Source organism: Podarcis gaigeae (assembly GCF_964106915.1).
Source record: "Podarcis gaigeae genome assembly, chromosome: 4".
NCBI lineage: Eukaryota > Metazoa > Chordata > Lepidosauria > Squamata > Lacertidae > Podarcis > Podarcis gaigeae.
Genome location: NC_139677.1, coordinates 95,305,367 through 95,319,296, shown reverse-complemented (window position 1 = coordinate 95,319,296; position 13,930 = coordinate 95,305,367). Strand labels below are relative to the sequence as shown.

The 13,930-nt window shown below is 45.4% G+C and overlaps 1 protein-coding gene across 34 annotated transcripts in view; it reads right to left on the bottom strand.

The window, feature by feature from the left end:
- Positions 1-13,930, bottom strand: part of DLG2 (discs large MAGUK scaffold protein 2) — a 902,142-nt gene that overhangs the window by 154,942 nt on the left and 733,270 nt on the right. For all 34 annotated transcript variants that reach the window (XM_083736268.1, XM_083736240.1, XM_083736269.1 and 31 more), the window contains 2 exons: positions 10,351-10,507; positions 1,877-1,979 (listed from right to left, as the gene is read on the bottom strand). In XM_083736268.1, coding sequence (XP_083592394.1) covers positions 1,877-1,979; positions 10,351-10,507 — 260 coding nt within the window. The remainder of the gene's footprint in view (positions 1-1,876; positions 1,980-10,350; positions 10,508-13,930) is intronic.

The window sequence follows — 13,930 nt, the reverse complement described above, 5'->3', positions numbered from 1 at the left end:
TTCTCTGCATTCCGGACCAATATCTCATTGCCTCTCAATCCATGTAGTGCAGCATGGCCAGTTGTCAGGGTTGATGGGAGTTGTAGTCTGAACAGCCAGAGGTTCCACATGGGATGTGAATGCATGATGCAGTCACTCCCAGTACAAATAATGAAAGAGAATGACTTGCCCACCAATGAGATTGCCTTTGATGTTTGAGTCAGTGATCTGGTCTTGCCTGCTTCCAATAAAGAACCACATCTTGAGCATGCACGGTTCTTTGTGGGTTGGTTAATTCCAACTCTTGGGCACTTTAGAATTTGTGCTGGTTCACTACAGAACTTGCACTTCAAAACTGGGGTGGTGTGGTTTTCAAAACTTGAAGGGGCACTGTACTTGATGACAACAGTGGCACCGTGGTCTCCACAGTGGTGATGGAGGTCCTATTGGTGCCCGCTTGCTGTTGTTAATGGAGAATTCAAGGGGAAATGTCAGGCAACAAGAGATGCTCTCTTACAGCCAGAGGCAGTGGTGTGAAAATGAAAATTCCCCACCTGCAAGTGGTGCAATATGTTTGGGAGACCCCTTTTCGTTCAAGGATAGTTTGGAGAGGAAGTGTCCATGCAAGGCTACTTCGGGGGTGGGGGGGAGAGGGGGAAGCACTGTAGGTATCAGAAATGTGGGGAAGACTGCTCTGTTGTCATTTCATCAACATCAATTTAACATGTCAGAAGCATCAAAACTGCACCCCGCAACTTGCAAGACTAGGACTCTCCCTACTGCTACCAATCTGCAGATGTGGGGCTAGTCTGGATTTAGCCTTCCAGATGAAATGAAGGCCCAGCTTCTCACTTGTATGAATGGGAGACAAGACAGCCATTACACAATCATCTTCATTTCTTTCTAAGTGCTGGCAAATGCAAGCACCCATTCTAAAGGTAAAAGACCCCTGGACGGTTAAGTCTAGTCAAAGGCAACTAGTGGGTGTGGTGCTCATCTTGCTTTTCAGGCCGAGAGAGATGTCGTTTATCAGGATGTGGGTGGCACTGTGGTCTACACCACTGAGCCTCTTGGGCTTGCTGATCAGAAGGTCAGCAGTTTGAATCTGCGTAACGGGGTGAGCTCCTGTTGCTCTGTCCCAGCTCCTGCCAACCTAGCAGTTCTAAAGTATATCTGTGATCGAAGCTATTGGCCCATCATCGCAGTACAAACATGGGAACAGCTGTGGCTCTGTACTGCCCAGTTCATGTAGCCACACATCTAACCAAATGATGAAATAGGCAGAGGATGTGTATATGCACTGATCTTCAGAATATCCTTCCAGCGTTGGCCACTTCTAATTTCTCATTTTAGCATGAAGATGGAAAGGATCTGTTTGCTACAGTTATCTAGCACTTCATTTATTCCTGTTCCCAGTCAATACCTTGTAACAATTGGTACCCACAACCATAAGCAATAAAGCACAGAGGGTGATAAGCTACCAAAGGAACACAAAAGGGAAAACCATTTCTAACCAGATGGAATATAGGGGTCAGAGAGACATAGAACCACTCCATGTGGCTCATAATTGTGTCCTGAAAACTTCTGATGAAAGCCAAATACGTAGCAGAATGAAAACAAGTGAGAGCTGTCATTTTGGGGAGGAACTTTTTGAAGCTCAAATTAATTTATATTTGCTATTCAACAAAAGGCTGCGCCAATGTTAGTCCTACTCAAGAGTAGACACACTGGAAATAATAGGCTTGTCTAACTGTTTGTGTCCATGGCTCCACTCTTGAGTTGAGCTTAGTTGGATACAACTCAAAACGTTCCTGCACAACAGATCCCACTTTGAAGGATGGTGTTTTTCATCGTTAAAGAGTTATTTCTAGTGTCTCTTGACATTTGGCAAGCCTACCTTCTGGCTGGTATTGTGCTATAATGGTCACAGTCTGGCCTGCCCCTTTGAGCGCTGCAGCAGCCTGCTCATGGGTAGCACCACGAAGATCGATCCCATTCACCTGCAAGGGGGAGAGGAGAGGCAAAGAAACATGAGTGCGTTCCATAGTTTAAACAAGAAGAAATAGGATTATGGACTGAAAACATGTGAAAGCGACAGGGGGCAGAAGCAGACAGATTTTCTCATCCCTCCCTCCCTCTTAGAATAGAAAGCCGCTTTGAGGCCTCTCGAGTGAGGTTTTATATACATTCAAGAAACAAAAGGTCTTTTTGCACCTCTTGAGAGCCAGGAACGGTATGGTGCCAATTCTTTGTTGTTGAAGTTGCCCAGGCTGGCTAAAATCCAGGCCAGCTGGAGCAAGGCCTGAAATGTCCACAGAATTATGCAGCGGAAAGGGCAGCAAATTTCATTTTGGTGAGGAAAGCGGTTTGTTTGTTTGTTTGTTTGTTTGTTTAGGGTGTTTTTTCTTTTGGTTAGGCATGTCTGAAGGGTGTGCAAGAGCAAGAGAGCATGTGTGGGGCGCTGGCATGGGAGGCAAAGCAAGAGGAACCGTCTAGGAGGAGGAAGGCTAAAAACCTTTGCAGTGGTGTGTGTGTGTCTAAGCACCCTCAAAAACAGGAGAGAGTTGTTGCAGACAAAGAACTGAGCAGCATGGGTTGATATCCGCAAAGGTCAGGGGTGGAATTAAGATAGTCTAACAATAGAGCGAGGGCAGGCCAGGAGCTACGTGTAGGAGTGGGGAGCCTTTGCATGTCTGAGAACACAGTGCACGACACTGACTTTTGCAGCAGAGATTTCAGGCAGAGGCAGGAGACTACAACTAATCCAGAATGCGGCAGCTAGACTGGTGACCGGGAGTGGCCACCAAGACCATATAACACTGGTCTTGAAAGACCTACACTGGGTCCCAGTATGTTTCTGAGCACAATTCAAAGTGTTGGTGCTGACCTTGAAAGCCCTAAACGGCCTCGGTCCCGTATACGTGAAGGAGCGTCTCCGCCCCCACCATTCTGCCCGGACGCTGAGGTCCAGCGCCGAGGGCCTTCTGGCGATTCCCTCACTGAGAGAAGCCAAGTTACAGGGAACCAGGCAAAGGTCCTTTTCGGTAGTGGCACCCGCCCTGTGGAACGCCCTCCCACCAGATGTCAAAGAGAAAAACAACTACCAGACTTTTAGAAGACATCTGAAGGCAGCCCTGTTTTAGGGAAGCTTTTAACGTTTAATAGGTTATTGTATTTTAGTGTTTTGTTGGAAGCCGCGCAGAGTGGCTGGGGAAACCCAGCCAGATGGGTGGGGTATAAATAATTTATTATTATTATTATTATTATTATTATTATTATTAAGCGAGAAGAGTACATGGGAGAGACAGCATGGAGCAGTGGGGTTAAGGTGCTGGACCAGGACCCAGAAGATCAGGGTTTCAAAGTGCCACTTAGCCACGAAGGTCCCTGGGTGACCTTAAGCTGCTCCACTGCGTCTCAGACTAGCCTACTTTGTAGGGTTGTTGTGACTATAAAATGGAAAGGCAGTGAATTGTGTACGCTGTGCTGAGATTCTTGGTGCAAAGGCAGGATGCAAAAGTGAGAAATAAGTAAACAGAAGCGAGACAAGAGGGAACTGGACATGCCTGATGCTGGACCACAAGCAAGGCTGAACGTGCTATAACGAAACCCTACCAAACTGATCAGCATTGAGGGGCTGGAGACTCCTATGAATTTCTCAAAAGTAGAATGTTTGGGAATGTATTTATAACCTCCCCGGAACAAATCGGACAATGTGTACAAGTATCCTCAATGTGAACAGCTTCCATTGCTGAACAGAAAAATCCTGCTACTGCTCAGATTTCCATTCAACCAATTTATTACCTGCTGTAATACCCAAACTACTACAAATCCTGTGATGCCACCTGGTGGAGTTTGCAGGGAAGCTATTAATGAGCAGAATGAAAGCCTGTATGCAGTTTAGTGAACCACAGGTGTGTTCATGTCCCAGTGCTCTGCAGGTTTTTGCTTTGAAGGTGCAGCCCATAATAAGGGTATGGAAAGTCAATACCTGCTTGCTAGATTATTATATGGGGCTGTGTGGATCTCATCTTCCCCAAGAAACTGGCCCCTGAAGAGCCACTGCTTGTCAGAAAGCGTGTTCTCCTTCATGGAGAGCACATGTTGCGGTGGGGTCTGCTGAGCCACCCCTCTGTTACCAGGCAGGGTCTCTAAAGATGGCCTGGGGCAGTGATTGGTTCACTGGGTTGCTGGGTAAAAGTTATGGTGCAATTTTGGTGGGAGGGGTAAAATGTTTAAATACTCTGCACGCAGCCTGGAGCTTTCTCTTTGCTGCGTGCAACGGATCACCCGCCCACCCGACCTTGAGTAAGGGGTTGTTGCATTGACCTTGCTATGCCTGTCATGGGGTCATCTGCTGTTGGGGCATGGGGCCTGGTAGGAATTTTGTCCATCTGGCTGATTGGCTGGGCCATTTGGTTTTTGCCTACTGCGTAGCAAATCGTCACAACTTGTAAGGTTGCAGTTAGGCATTGGTTATAAATTGGTGGAGGAGGGGTTAGGATAGGCTGGGCCTGCCCCTCCATGGTTGCTGCGGAAAGGGAATTCCGTTAAAGGAATCCTGGGGCTTGCCATCTTTTCGTCCAATCCCTGGAATGGGACTAGGGCCGGCAAGCCTTCGGGGAGCATGCGGATGAGAATTGAGGGTCTGTGTCTCAGCTCCATTTCTCCCCGACTTGCTTTCCCCCGCACTGTCTTTCGGTGGTGCCCGGAAGTCAGTTCTGTCCCCAGGCGGGGGGACAGATAGTCTTAACCAATGCCTAAACAACCACTCACGGTTTTGTATTTAAATAAAGTTGTGGCCAAAATTATGCCAAAACCTTAAACAAAAATTAAGTGTGTGTTGTGAGTTATTTGGGGGGTGGCTTGGGGACCTCGACACGCAAAAGGCAAGAAGAAACCAAGAACGGCCATTCCAGATCAGATCGAAAGGACCCATCTAGTCCAGCATCTTACAGCAGCCAATCAGATGCCTACAGTAAACCTGCAAGCAGGAGATGTGATTCCCCCAAAACTCCCCCTGATAGTTGAACAAAGCTAGATGAGCAATTTCTCTGACCTGCTACAAAAGCTGCTTCCTATACCCGAAGGACAACTTTCCTTTCTCCCACGACTAATTGATTAGCAGAATTTGTATGCTGCTTGATTGGAGAAACAACAACCTTAATTTAAGCAGCTTACAAAAACATAAAACAAAAACCTTGAAATAGAAAGCAGCTAAAAACAGGCATTTAAAAGCATTCGAAAGATGACTAAAAATAAAAAAAGAGCTAACAGGAGGTACAGCAGCCACAAAATTAAAAGACGCCTGCTTCTTGGGAGAAAAGCAATGACAAACCTAGACAGCATCTTAAAAAGCAGAGACATCACCTTGCCAACAAAGGTCTGTATAGTTAAAGCTATGGTTTTCCCAGTAGTGATGTATGGAAGTAAGAGCTGGACCATAAAGAAGGCTGATTGCCGAAGAATTGATGCTTTTGAACTATAGTGCTGGAGGAGACTCTTGAGAGTCCCATGGATGGCAAGAAGATCAAACCTCTCCATTCTTAAGGAAAGAAACCCTGAGTGTTCACTGGAAGGACAGATCCTGAAGCTGAGGCTCCAATATTTTGGCCACCTCCTGAGAAGAGAAGACTCCCTGGAAAAGACCCTGATGTTGGGAAAGATGGAGGGCACAAGGAGAAGGGGACGACAGATGACAAGATGGTTGGACAGTGTTCTTAAAGCTACTAACATGAGTTTGACCAAACTGTGGGAGGCAGTGGAAGACAGGAGTGCCTGGCGTGCTCTGGTCCATGGGGTCACGAAGAGTCGGACATGACTAAATGACTAAACAACAGCAACAACAACAGGACATAACTTCTACACATATAACTTCAACATAGAACCAAAAAGGTACTTGTTGGATGTCAAGTGGCAGGGAGTTCCAAAGTGTAGGTGCTGCCACACTAAATGATTTGCTTCTTACATATCTAAATGACTTGAAGGACTAGAAAGGATGTGTGGAACTGGTATTGTGTTGGCAGTTCTGCAGATAGAAGCGGTCCAGTGGACATTTCTCTCTCCTTCCCCCTCTACCCTCCTTCCTCCCAGTCCACCAGGCAGCCAGGGAAGAAATTAATCACTGTTGCTGGAGGTCTAATCTGATCTTTTGCAGAAGCCTTTTGAAATTAGGGCAAGGGACACGTGGAATTATGTTTAGGGCTATAGATCACCCACTTCTGGTCCCCTGACTTACAAAGGTCACACACGTACTCAGCCAAGCAATTTAGCTCTGGTGCTGTGACCTCTAGCACCCCCACCATTGAAATAACTAGATATGTTTTTACTGGACTAGCCACTTCATATTGCAGATTGGGTGTCGGCGGCATGTTTGAATACGTCCCCATCACATATTTATTCATGAAAAGATAGCATTTTCAATGAGAACTGGCTTTCTCCCTGCAAACTACTGAAAGCTGAAAGACAGGTGCTTCTCAGATTTTCTTTTCTTTTCTTTCCAGTTCTGGTTGAAGACTTTCTTCTTTCAACAAACCCTCCATGTGGACATTTTTTTTTATATCCTAGCCAGTATCTGTATTTATCTGAAATGGCATTTTATAGAGGCAACTGTTTAGAGGCGACATGGCTTTTTACTGTGTTGTGAAATGGCTTTAAGATGCTTCACAGGAAGTGAAGCACATAGCAAAGAAATAAGAACAATACGTCTCTGATGACTGGAGGGTCGCAGCAATGGGTGGTATTCAGCTACGTCTTACTCAGAGTAGACACATTGAAATCAATTGACTCAATTTATTCATGTTCATTGATTTCAGTGGGTTTGTTCTGAGTAAAACTTAGTTGACTACAACCCCCTGCATCTCTATTGGCTGGGTCTTTCCTACCTTTCTACGTCTTAAGTATTTTGGCAACCAAACCTAAGTTGTTGTTGGTTTTGTGTGTGTTTTGTGTGTGTGTGTGTGTGTTTGTTTTTGCTGAAATCTAACCACCAGTGGCCTTGCTTCAGTAAATTGCTTAGTGATAACTGCCTTGCAGAGACTTCACCTTGCCAACAAAGGTCTGTGTAGTTTTCCCAGTAGTGATGTATGGAAGTGAGAGCTGGACCATCAAGAAGGCTGATCGCTGAAGAATTGATGCTTTTGAATTATGGTGCTGGAGGAGACTCTTGAGAGTCCCATGGACTGCAAGAAGATCAAACCTATCCATTCTTAAGGAAATCAGCCCTGAGTGCCCACTGGAAGGACAGATCCTGAAGCTGAGGCTCCAATACTTTGGTCACCTCATGAGAAGAGAAGACTCCCTGGAAAAGACCCTGATGTTGGGAAAGATGGAGGGCACAAGGAGAAGGGGACGACAGAGGACAAGATGGTTGGACAGTGTTCTCGAAGCTACAAACATGAGTCTGACCAAACTGCGGGAGGCAGTGGAAGACAGGAGTGCCTGGCGTGCTCTGGTCCATGGGGTCACGAAGAGTCGGACATGACTAAACGACTAAACAATAACAACAACAACTGCCTTGGAAAAGACTTGAACAACATCCCCCCCTTATTTTTTTTACTTGGGATGGATATGGAAGAATGCATTTATTGTTGTTATTTGTGCTTGATTAACTTAAACTCTGCTCCATTCCAAATTCGCTGGAGGAAATACACAAAGCCTAATTGGATGATTGCTTCTCTTCCATTTGACTGATGAAACACAAAGCACTGGGTGTTGTTGGGTTTTTTTGGGGTTTTTTGCATGCCAAGATTATGCCAAGCAGCTTATTTGTCTCTTGCGGAGAATGCAGCTACAAAATAAACTAAAATTCCTTGGCACCGGACCAGAGGTGACTGCAGGCAACGATGACTCTGTACTTCAAGACTGCTGCTGTGGCCTAGGCTTACTGGGTGCCAGTCAAGTTCCACTTCAGTCTGTTATCTTTGTCCCCGAGATATTGATGACGTAGGAACCTTCGGCCCTGCAGACATTGCTGGACTCCAGCTTCCAGCATCCCTGACTATCATTCATGCTGGCTGGAGCTGATGAGATTTGCAGACTGACAACATCTGGAGGGCAAAGGTCCTCCAGGCCTCCATCCTTGATCATAAGATCAGCTCCAAGGCGTTTTTTCATGGTGGTCTCATGTCTATCAAACTCTCTCTCTTGAAATGTTTGACACGGATGTTGATGATGAAACCAGCTCCTATCAGGATAGCATTGACCTGAGTTTTGTTTCGGGGGGCAGATTGCGAGCAGAAATTGAGAACCAGCTTTGGGATCTCTGGAAATGTGTGTTCATTTAACTCTGCACATTCCTTAGAGAAGCATTATTTCCAAATTCCACGCTATCAGTGTAAAAAGGAAAGGGCAATTATGGTAATGTCGCAGGCGCTAAATGCGCAAAACGTATCCAAAGGCTTACAAAGCTTTTATAATAATAAAAATAAAAATAAAAATAAATATTTTTTTATTTATACCCTGCCCTCCCCGGCCAAGACAGGGCTAGGGCGGCTAACATCGAATATAAATACAGTAAAAACATTTTTTAAAAAGAAAAAACAAACCCAAACAAACACTTGATTGAAATATAAATTAGACTACAGTTTAAAATGCAGCTTAACATGCAGCCTTGTTTTAGTGGTAGCCTGTAGATCAAAGCTGTAAGGGGAGAAAATGTCAAATATTCACCGGGGCCAAATATCCATGCTGGTCTTACATGGGCCAGCAATAAGAGGTGAGTGAAAATTTATATACAAAATCCCATATAAGGGGTTCCATCAAATAAAATAAATTAAAATAAAAATGAGCAGGGGGGAGGGTTAGACTGAGTCCAACCCAAAGGCCAGGCAGAACAGCTCTGTCTTGCAGGCCCTGATCTCCTGCAGTAGGATGTTCTACCAGGTCGGGGCCAGAGCTGAAAAGGCCCTGGCCCTGGCTGGGGCCAATCTAACCTTCTTATGTGCATATAGATATATAATCCATGGCAAATTTGGAAAACGAATTGAAGAGCTGTAGTCCAATTCATTAAGAACACAGAGATAACAAGCTCTGCATGGCTCATCTGAGAGTGTGCCTGGGGTGTATGCCATGCTCATTCATACCCACTAGATGGCAGACTTGATCTGAATAAGAAGATGAAGAAGAAGAAGAAAAAGAAGAGGAGTAGTAGTAGTTTGGACTTGATATCCCGCTTTATCACTACCCAAAGGAGTCTCAAAGCGGCTAACAATCTCCTTTCCCTTCCTCCCCCAGAACAAACACTCTGTAAGGTGTGTGAGGCTGAGAGACTCCAGAGAAGTGTGACTGGCCCAAGGTCACCCAGCAGCTGCATGTGGAGGAGCAGGGAAGCGAACCCAGTTCACCAGATGCACTGCACCACGCTGGCTCTCTTAAAGCAAATAAAAATAAAAATAAATAACTAAAGACATCCATAAAACTTGGTTCTTTGCTCTCTAGGGGGAAAGGGGTAACTGAATGTCAACCTGAGATCCCTCCTGCAATGAACTGTTTCGGGTTCTCAGCACGTGATGGAAAAGTAGGCAAGGAATGTTGAGAGAGGCAGGACTCAACAGGATCAGAGAAGATGCCTCTCTTTACAGAGAATGCAGGGTTGGGAGGATGTGGGGAAGTCCAGTAGATTTGGAAAAAAGAACAAGAAAATTTGTAATCTTCTTATTCTACTTTTATAACATGCTCTTTATTCTTTTTTCTGTACTTTACAAACTTAATAAAAAATATTATAAAAAAAAACAGAGAAGATGCCTCTCTGTCTCCCTGCCTGCCCTGATTTGCAGAGGCCATATCTCATTGCCTGAGCATCTGCCTTGCACAAGAAGATCCTAGGTTCAATCTCTAGCATCTTCAGGTAGAGTTGGGAACAAATTCTGAAACCATGGAGAGCCACTGCCTGTCCAATGTAGACAGTGTTGATAAACCAACAGTCTAACTTGGCAAGTTGCTATGATGCTAAAAGGCAGGATTGCAGATAGACCAAGGAGAGATATTGCCAACACAGACCCTGTTTGCTGGACCAGGAACTGGAGGAGTGATCAATTCTCTCCTTCTCTTGACCCTCGGTGGCTGTTGGAGTAGAACAGCCTATCACAGTGACAGATTTTGCTGGTAACCAAAGCATCATTTGGGTACCTAGGAAGTTGTGCTAAATCTAAGAGCAATTGGTCATCTAGCTCACAGTGTATGGCTTGTGCCAGTGTTTCCCAAACTTGCGTTTTCAAATGTTTTTGGACTACAACTCCTATCACCCCTAACTAGCAAGACCAGTGGTGAGGATGATGGGTGTTGTAGTCCAAAAAATAGCTAGAGACCCAAGTTTGGGAAACACTGGTCTACACTAACTAAAAATTAATTCCGTGCATAGGAAATACTTACAGATAAAATTTGGTCTCCCCTCTGAAGCTCTCCACTGAGGTCGGCTGGCCCACCCGCTAGGATGAAGGATACAAAAATGCCTTCGCCGTCTTCTCCGCCTACGATGTTGAACCCAAGCCCCGTTGACCCCTTGTGCAGGACAACTTTGCGAGGTTCTCTGTGGAAAGAAAAGGACATTGCTCATTCATTTAAGAGACCTGGATTCAGGACCAGCCCACCTATGAGGCAAGGTGAGAAGACCGCTTTGGGCAGAAGGGTCCACCAGGATCCCAATGTTGATCTTTCTCAACCCCTGCCCATTTGCTCCTGATGTAGATATTCCCTGACCTCTTCTTCCCTTGTGGGGTGGAAGAGGGACCATTTTAAAGCCAGCCTCAGGTGCCAAAATGTCTTGGGCTGCCTGGATTGTATATGTCTCCTGTTGAGTAGTTACTTTCCATTTCCTTCCATAATAACAAGTGCTAGATGGACCATTGTGTTTGATTCAGTACAAGGCAGCTTGCTGTGCTGTTGCCATATCCTTTTTTTCTTCACTTTCTCTTCCCTCAGCTATCTCTTTGTGTTTTATACATTTTTAACATATTAACATTCATACAACAGAACTTCTCCTCTTATACAATATTTTTTGGACTTCCGTCAACACCTCTGATGATTTTCCGTTCTTATCACGTATTATGCATTTCTTAATTTCATATTTCCTTTAATTATCTTTAACTAATAATTCTCCTCATTGTCTTTTTTGCAATATTTCAAATAATTCACCTTACAAAACTACTTGCTAACCTACTAGCATAATCTGTTCATCACAATTACTTTTCAAACAGTCCATAAATTTACTCCAGTCTTCTGAGAATCTCTGGTCCCGCAGGTTTCGAATCCTTCTTATCTAATTCTGCATAGTCCATCAATTTCATCCTCCATTCTTACTATTGCCTTATCCTAATATCGTATTGACCAATGAGATACTTCCCTTTTTGTTGACATAGGCAAACATATATAGACACGTGCCAATGTAAATCAGCAGCAACTGGGAATCCAATAGAATCGCAAATACACGGCTTAGGTCCAAGTTATCTGAAATACCATATCTCCTCATGCGAACCTGACTGGATTTTGAGATCTTTGGAAGAGGGTCTTTCTCCCGCTTGGTGGGGATGTGGGAGAGGTCTTCACTTGCACTTGTGGCACAGTCACAGTTCGAAACTCTGCCACTCAGTTCTGCTATGGGCACAGACCTTTCGTTAAATAGAATGGACTGCTATAAAATACATTTCCTGCATCCGGCCAGTAGATGGAGCTGGCAGTCCAGTTTCTGAGCACCCACAGTTCTTGCCATCCATAGTTAAACACATTTCATTCCTCTTTCTCTCTCTTCCCCCCACCTGCTTTCCTCTATTTTTATTTCTCACCATGCTCCAGGGATTTTGGAGCAACAAAGATGAGATTCTTCAGAAGCTGCAGGCATGTGTAGCATCCAACATTGGTCATATAATGTTTTTTGTTTTGTTTTAGGTGCAGACCAGGGGAAAGTAGGAATAGATGCTACCCACCAGAGAAGGGAGCTAAAATTGTTGCTACAAAGAGACCGGTCCACTGATAAGTTCTCCTGAGCAAGACTCGCTGAAATGGCGCCAGAAGTATAAATGGGGATTGCACTGAATAAGTTCCCAATAGATCGGGTGCCACTCCCCCCCAAAATAGCCCAAACAGGAAAAGGTAATCTCTGTTGAGCAGTCTTCCTCAACCTAGTTGTTGGCATCCATCTGTCTGAAGAGACAACGGAATGTGCACCTGGGGTTGAAGTCAAAACTCTGAGAAATCACAGCGCCTGCTGTGGCTGGAGACACTGGTAATTCACAACTGCTGCCTCCTGCATTGTTTGATGCTTTTGAATTATGGTGCTGGAGGAGACTCTCGAGAGTCCCATGGACTGCAAGAAGATCAAACCTCTCCATTCTGAAGGAAATCAGCCCTGAGTGCTCACTGCAAGGACAGATCCTGAAGCTGAGGCTCCAATACTTTGGCCACCTCATGAGAAGAGAAGACTCCCTGGAAAAGACCCTGATGTTGGGAAAGATGGAGGGCACAAGGAGAAGGGGACGACAGAGGACGAGATGGTTGGACAGTGTTCTCAATGCTACCAGCATGAGTCTGACCAAACTGCGGGAGGCAGTGGAAGACAGGAGTGCCTGGCGTGCTCTGGTCCATGGGGCCACAAAGAGTCAGACATGACTAAACAACTAAACAACAACAAAGCAGCACCAAAGTGACCTCCATGGGCGCAAGCTTGGGTAGTGTGTATGGAGGTCCTGGGCTGTGACAAGACTCCACTCTCGACCTCGCTGATGTGATCCAAAGGAAAGCAGAGCAATACATTTGACAACATTTGCCGAAAAGAGTCGTACGACACGCCATCCAACCGTCTTAAAAACTCCACTCTGGTTCTGTGTAGGCTTTACTCTTGAGCCTTTTCTTCTCCTGAAGCCCTGCAAGACTGTTGGCCATGTAGGCTGGGGCTTATGGGAGTTTTAAACCAAAACATACAGAGGATAGGCTATTGGGAAAAGTCCCTGCATACCATGAACTCAGTGAAGGCTGGTCCATTAGGGTGAATGGGGAGCTAACCCACTAACCTCAGTTTGCCCTCAGCCAGCTCCCACCAGCTTCCTCCTGAGTCTCAGGTTTGCCCTTGCAGAGCTCAGCATGGAGGAGGATGGAGTCAGAACTGGAATTAGTTGGCTCTGCCTGTCATTGGCTGACTCTGTCATGGGCTCCAGCTCTGCCTTTTTTGCCTTCCACCCTAATGGTCCCAATAGGCAGCAGCCATCTCTGCATGCCATGTACTCTGATAAAAGCCTTGGTGAGCTATCAACACAGAGAAGTCAGATGGGGATAGGATAGACCTGGTTCCTCGAGGACATTCTCCGGCTCCCCCAGCAGTACATTTTTTTCCAAACACAGCAACTCCGTGAAGAAAAGAGGAGCTCAGTTTGGACATGGAGGTGAGCAAAACTTAAGATAAAGTCCGTCTTTAGGCACCTTGCATGACTTCAGGGCTATCTAGTGCAGCCAAACTGGAATGAATGAAGCTAAGTTAGTCATGCCCATTAGTTTCAACAGTTCTGCTCTGAATAAGACTGGCATTGAATACAGTCTATAGGAAGACCGTAATAAGCTGCCTTATACTGTGTCAGACCATTGATCCATCTAGCTTTGTATTGCCTACACTGACTGGAAGAATTTCAGACAGTAGCAGTTCCTTATCCTATCTGGAGAAGCTGGGAATCGAACCTCCAACTTTCTGTGTGCAAAGCAGATGCTCTACCACTGAGCTAAGGCCCTTCCACATACATTCAGAGCTGTTTTATAGTGTGCTCAGCACTGTCTGTACACTGACTGGCAGAGGTTTATGGCCTTCTACCAGGGACCTTCTGCATGTAAGGGAGATGTTACCACTGATCTACAGCCCTTCACCATGTCAGCTGCCCCCTTCCAGATTTTCCCTTTCTTTCTGCCCCTATTTCCAGCAGCTACTTTGCTGTGTGGCATGCTGTTACATTGCCACACAACCAATCAGGAC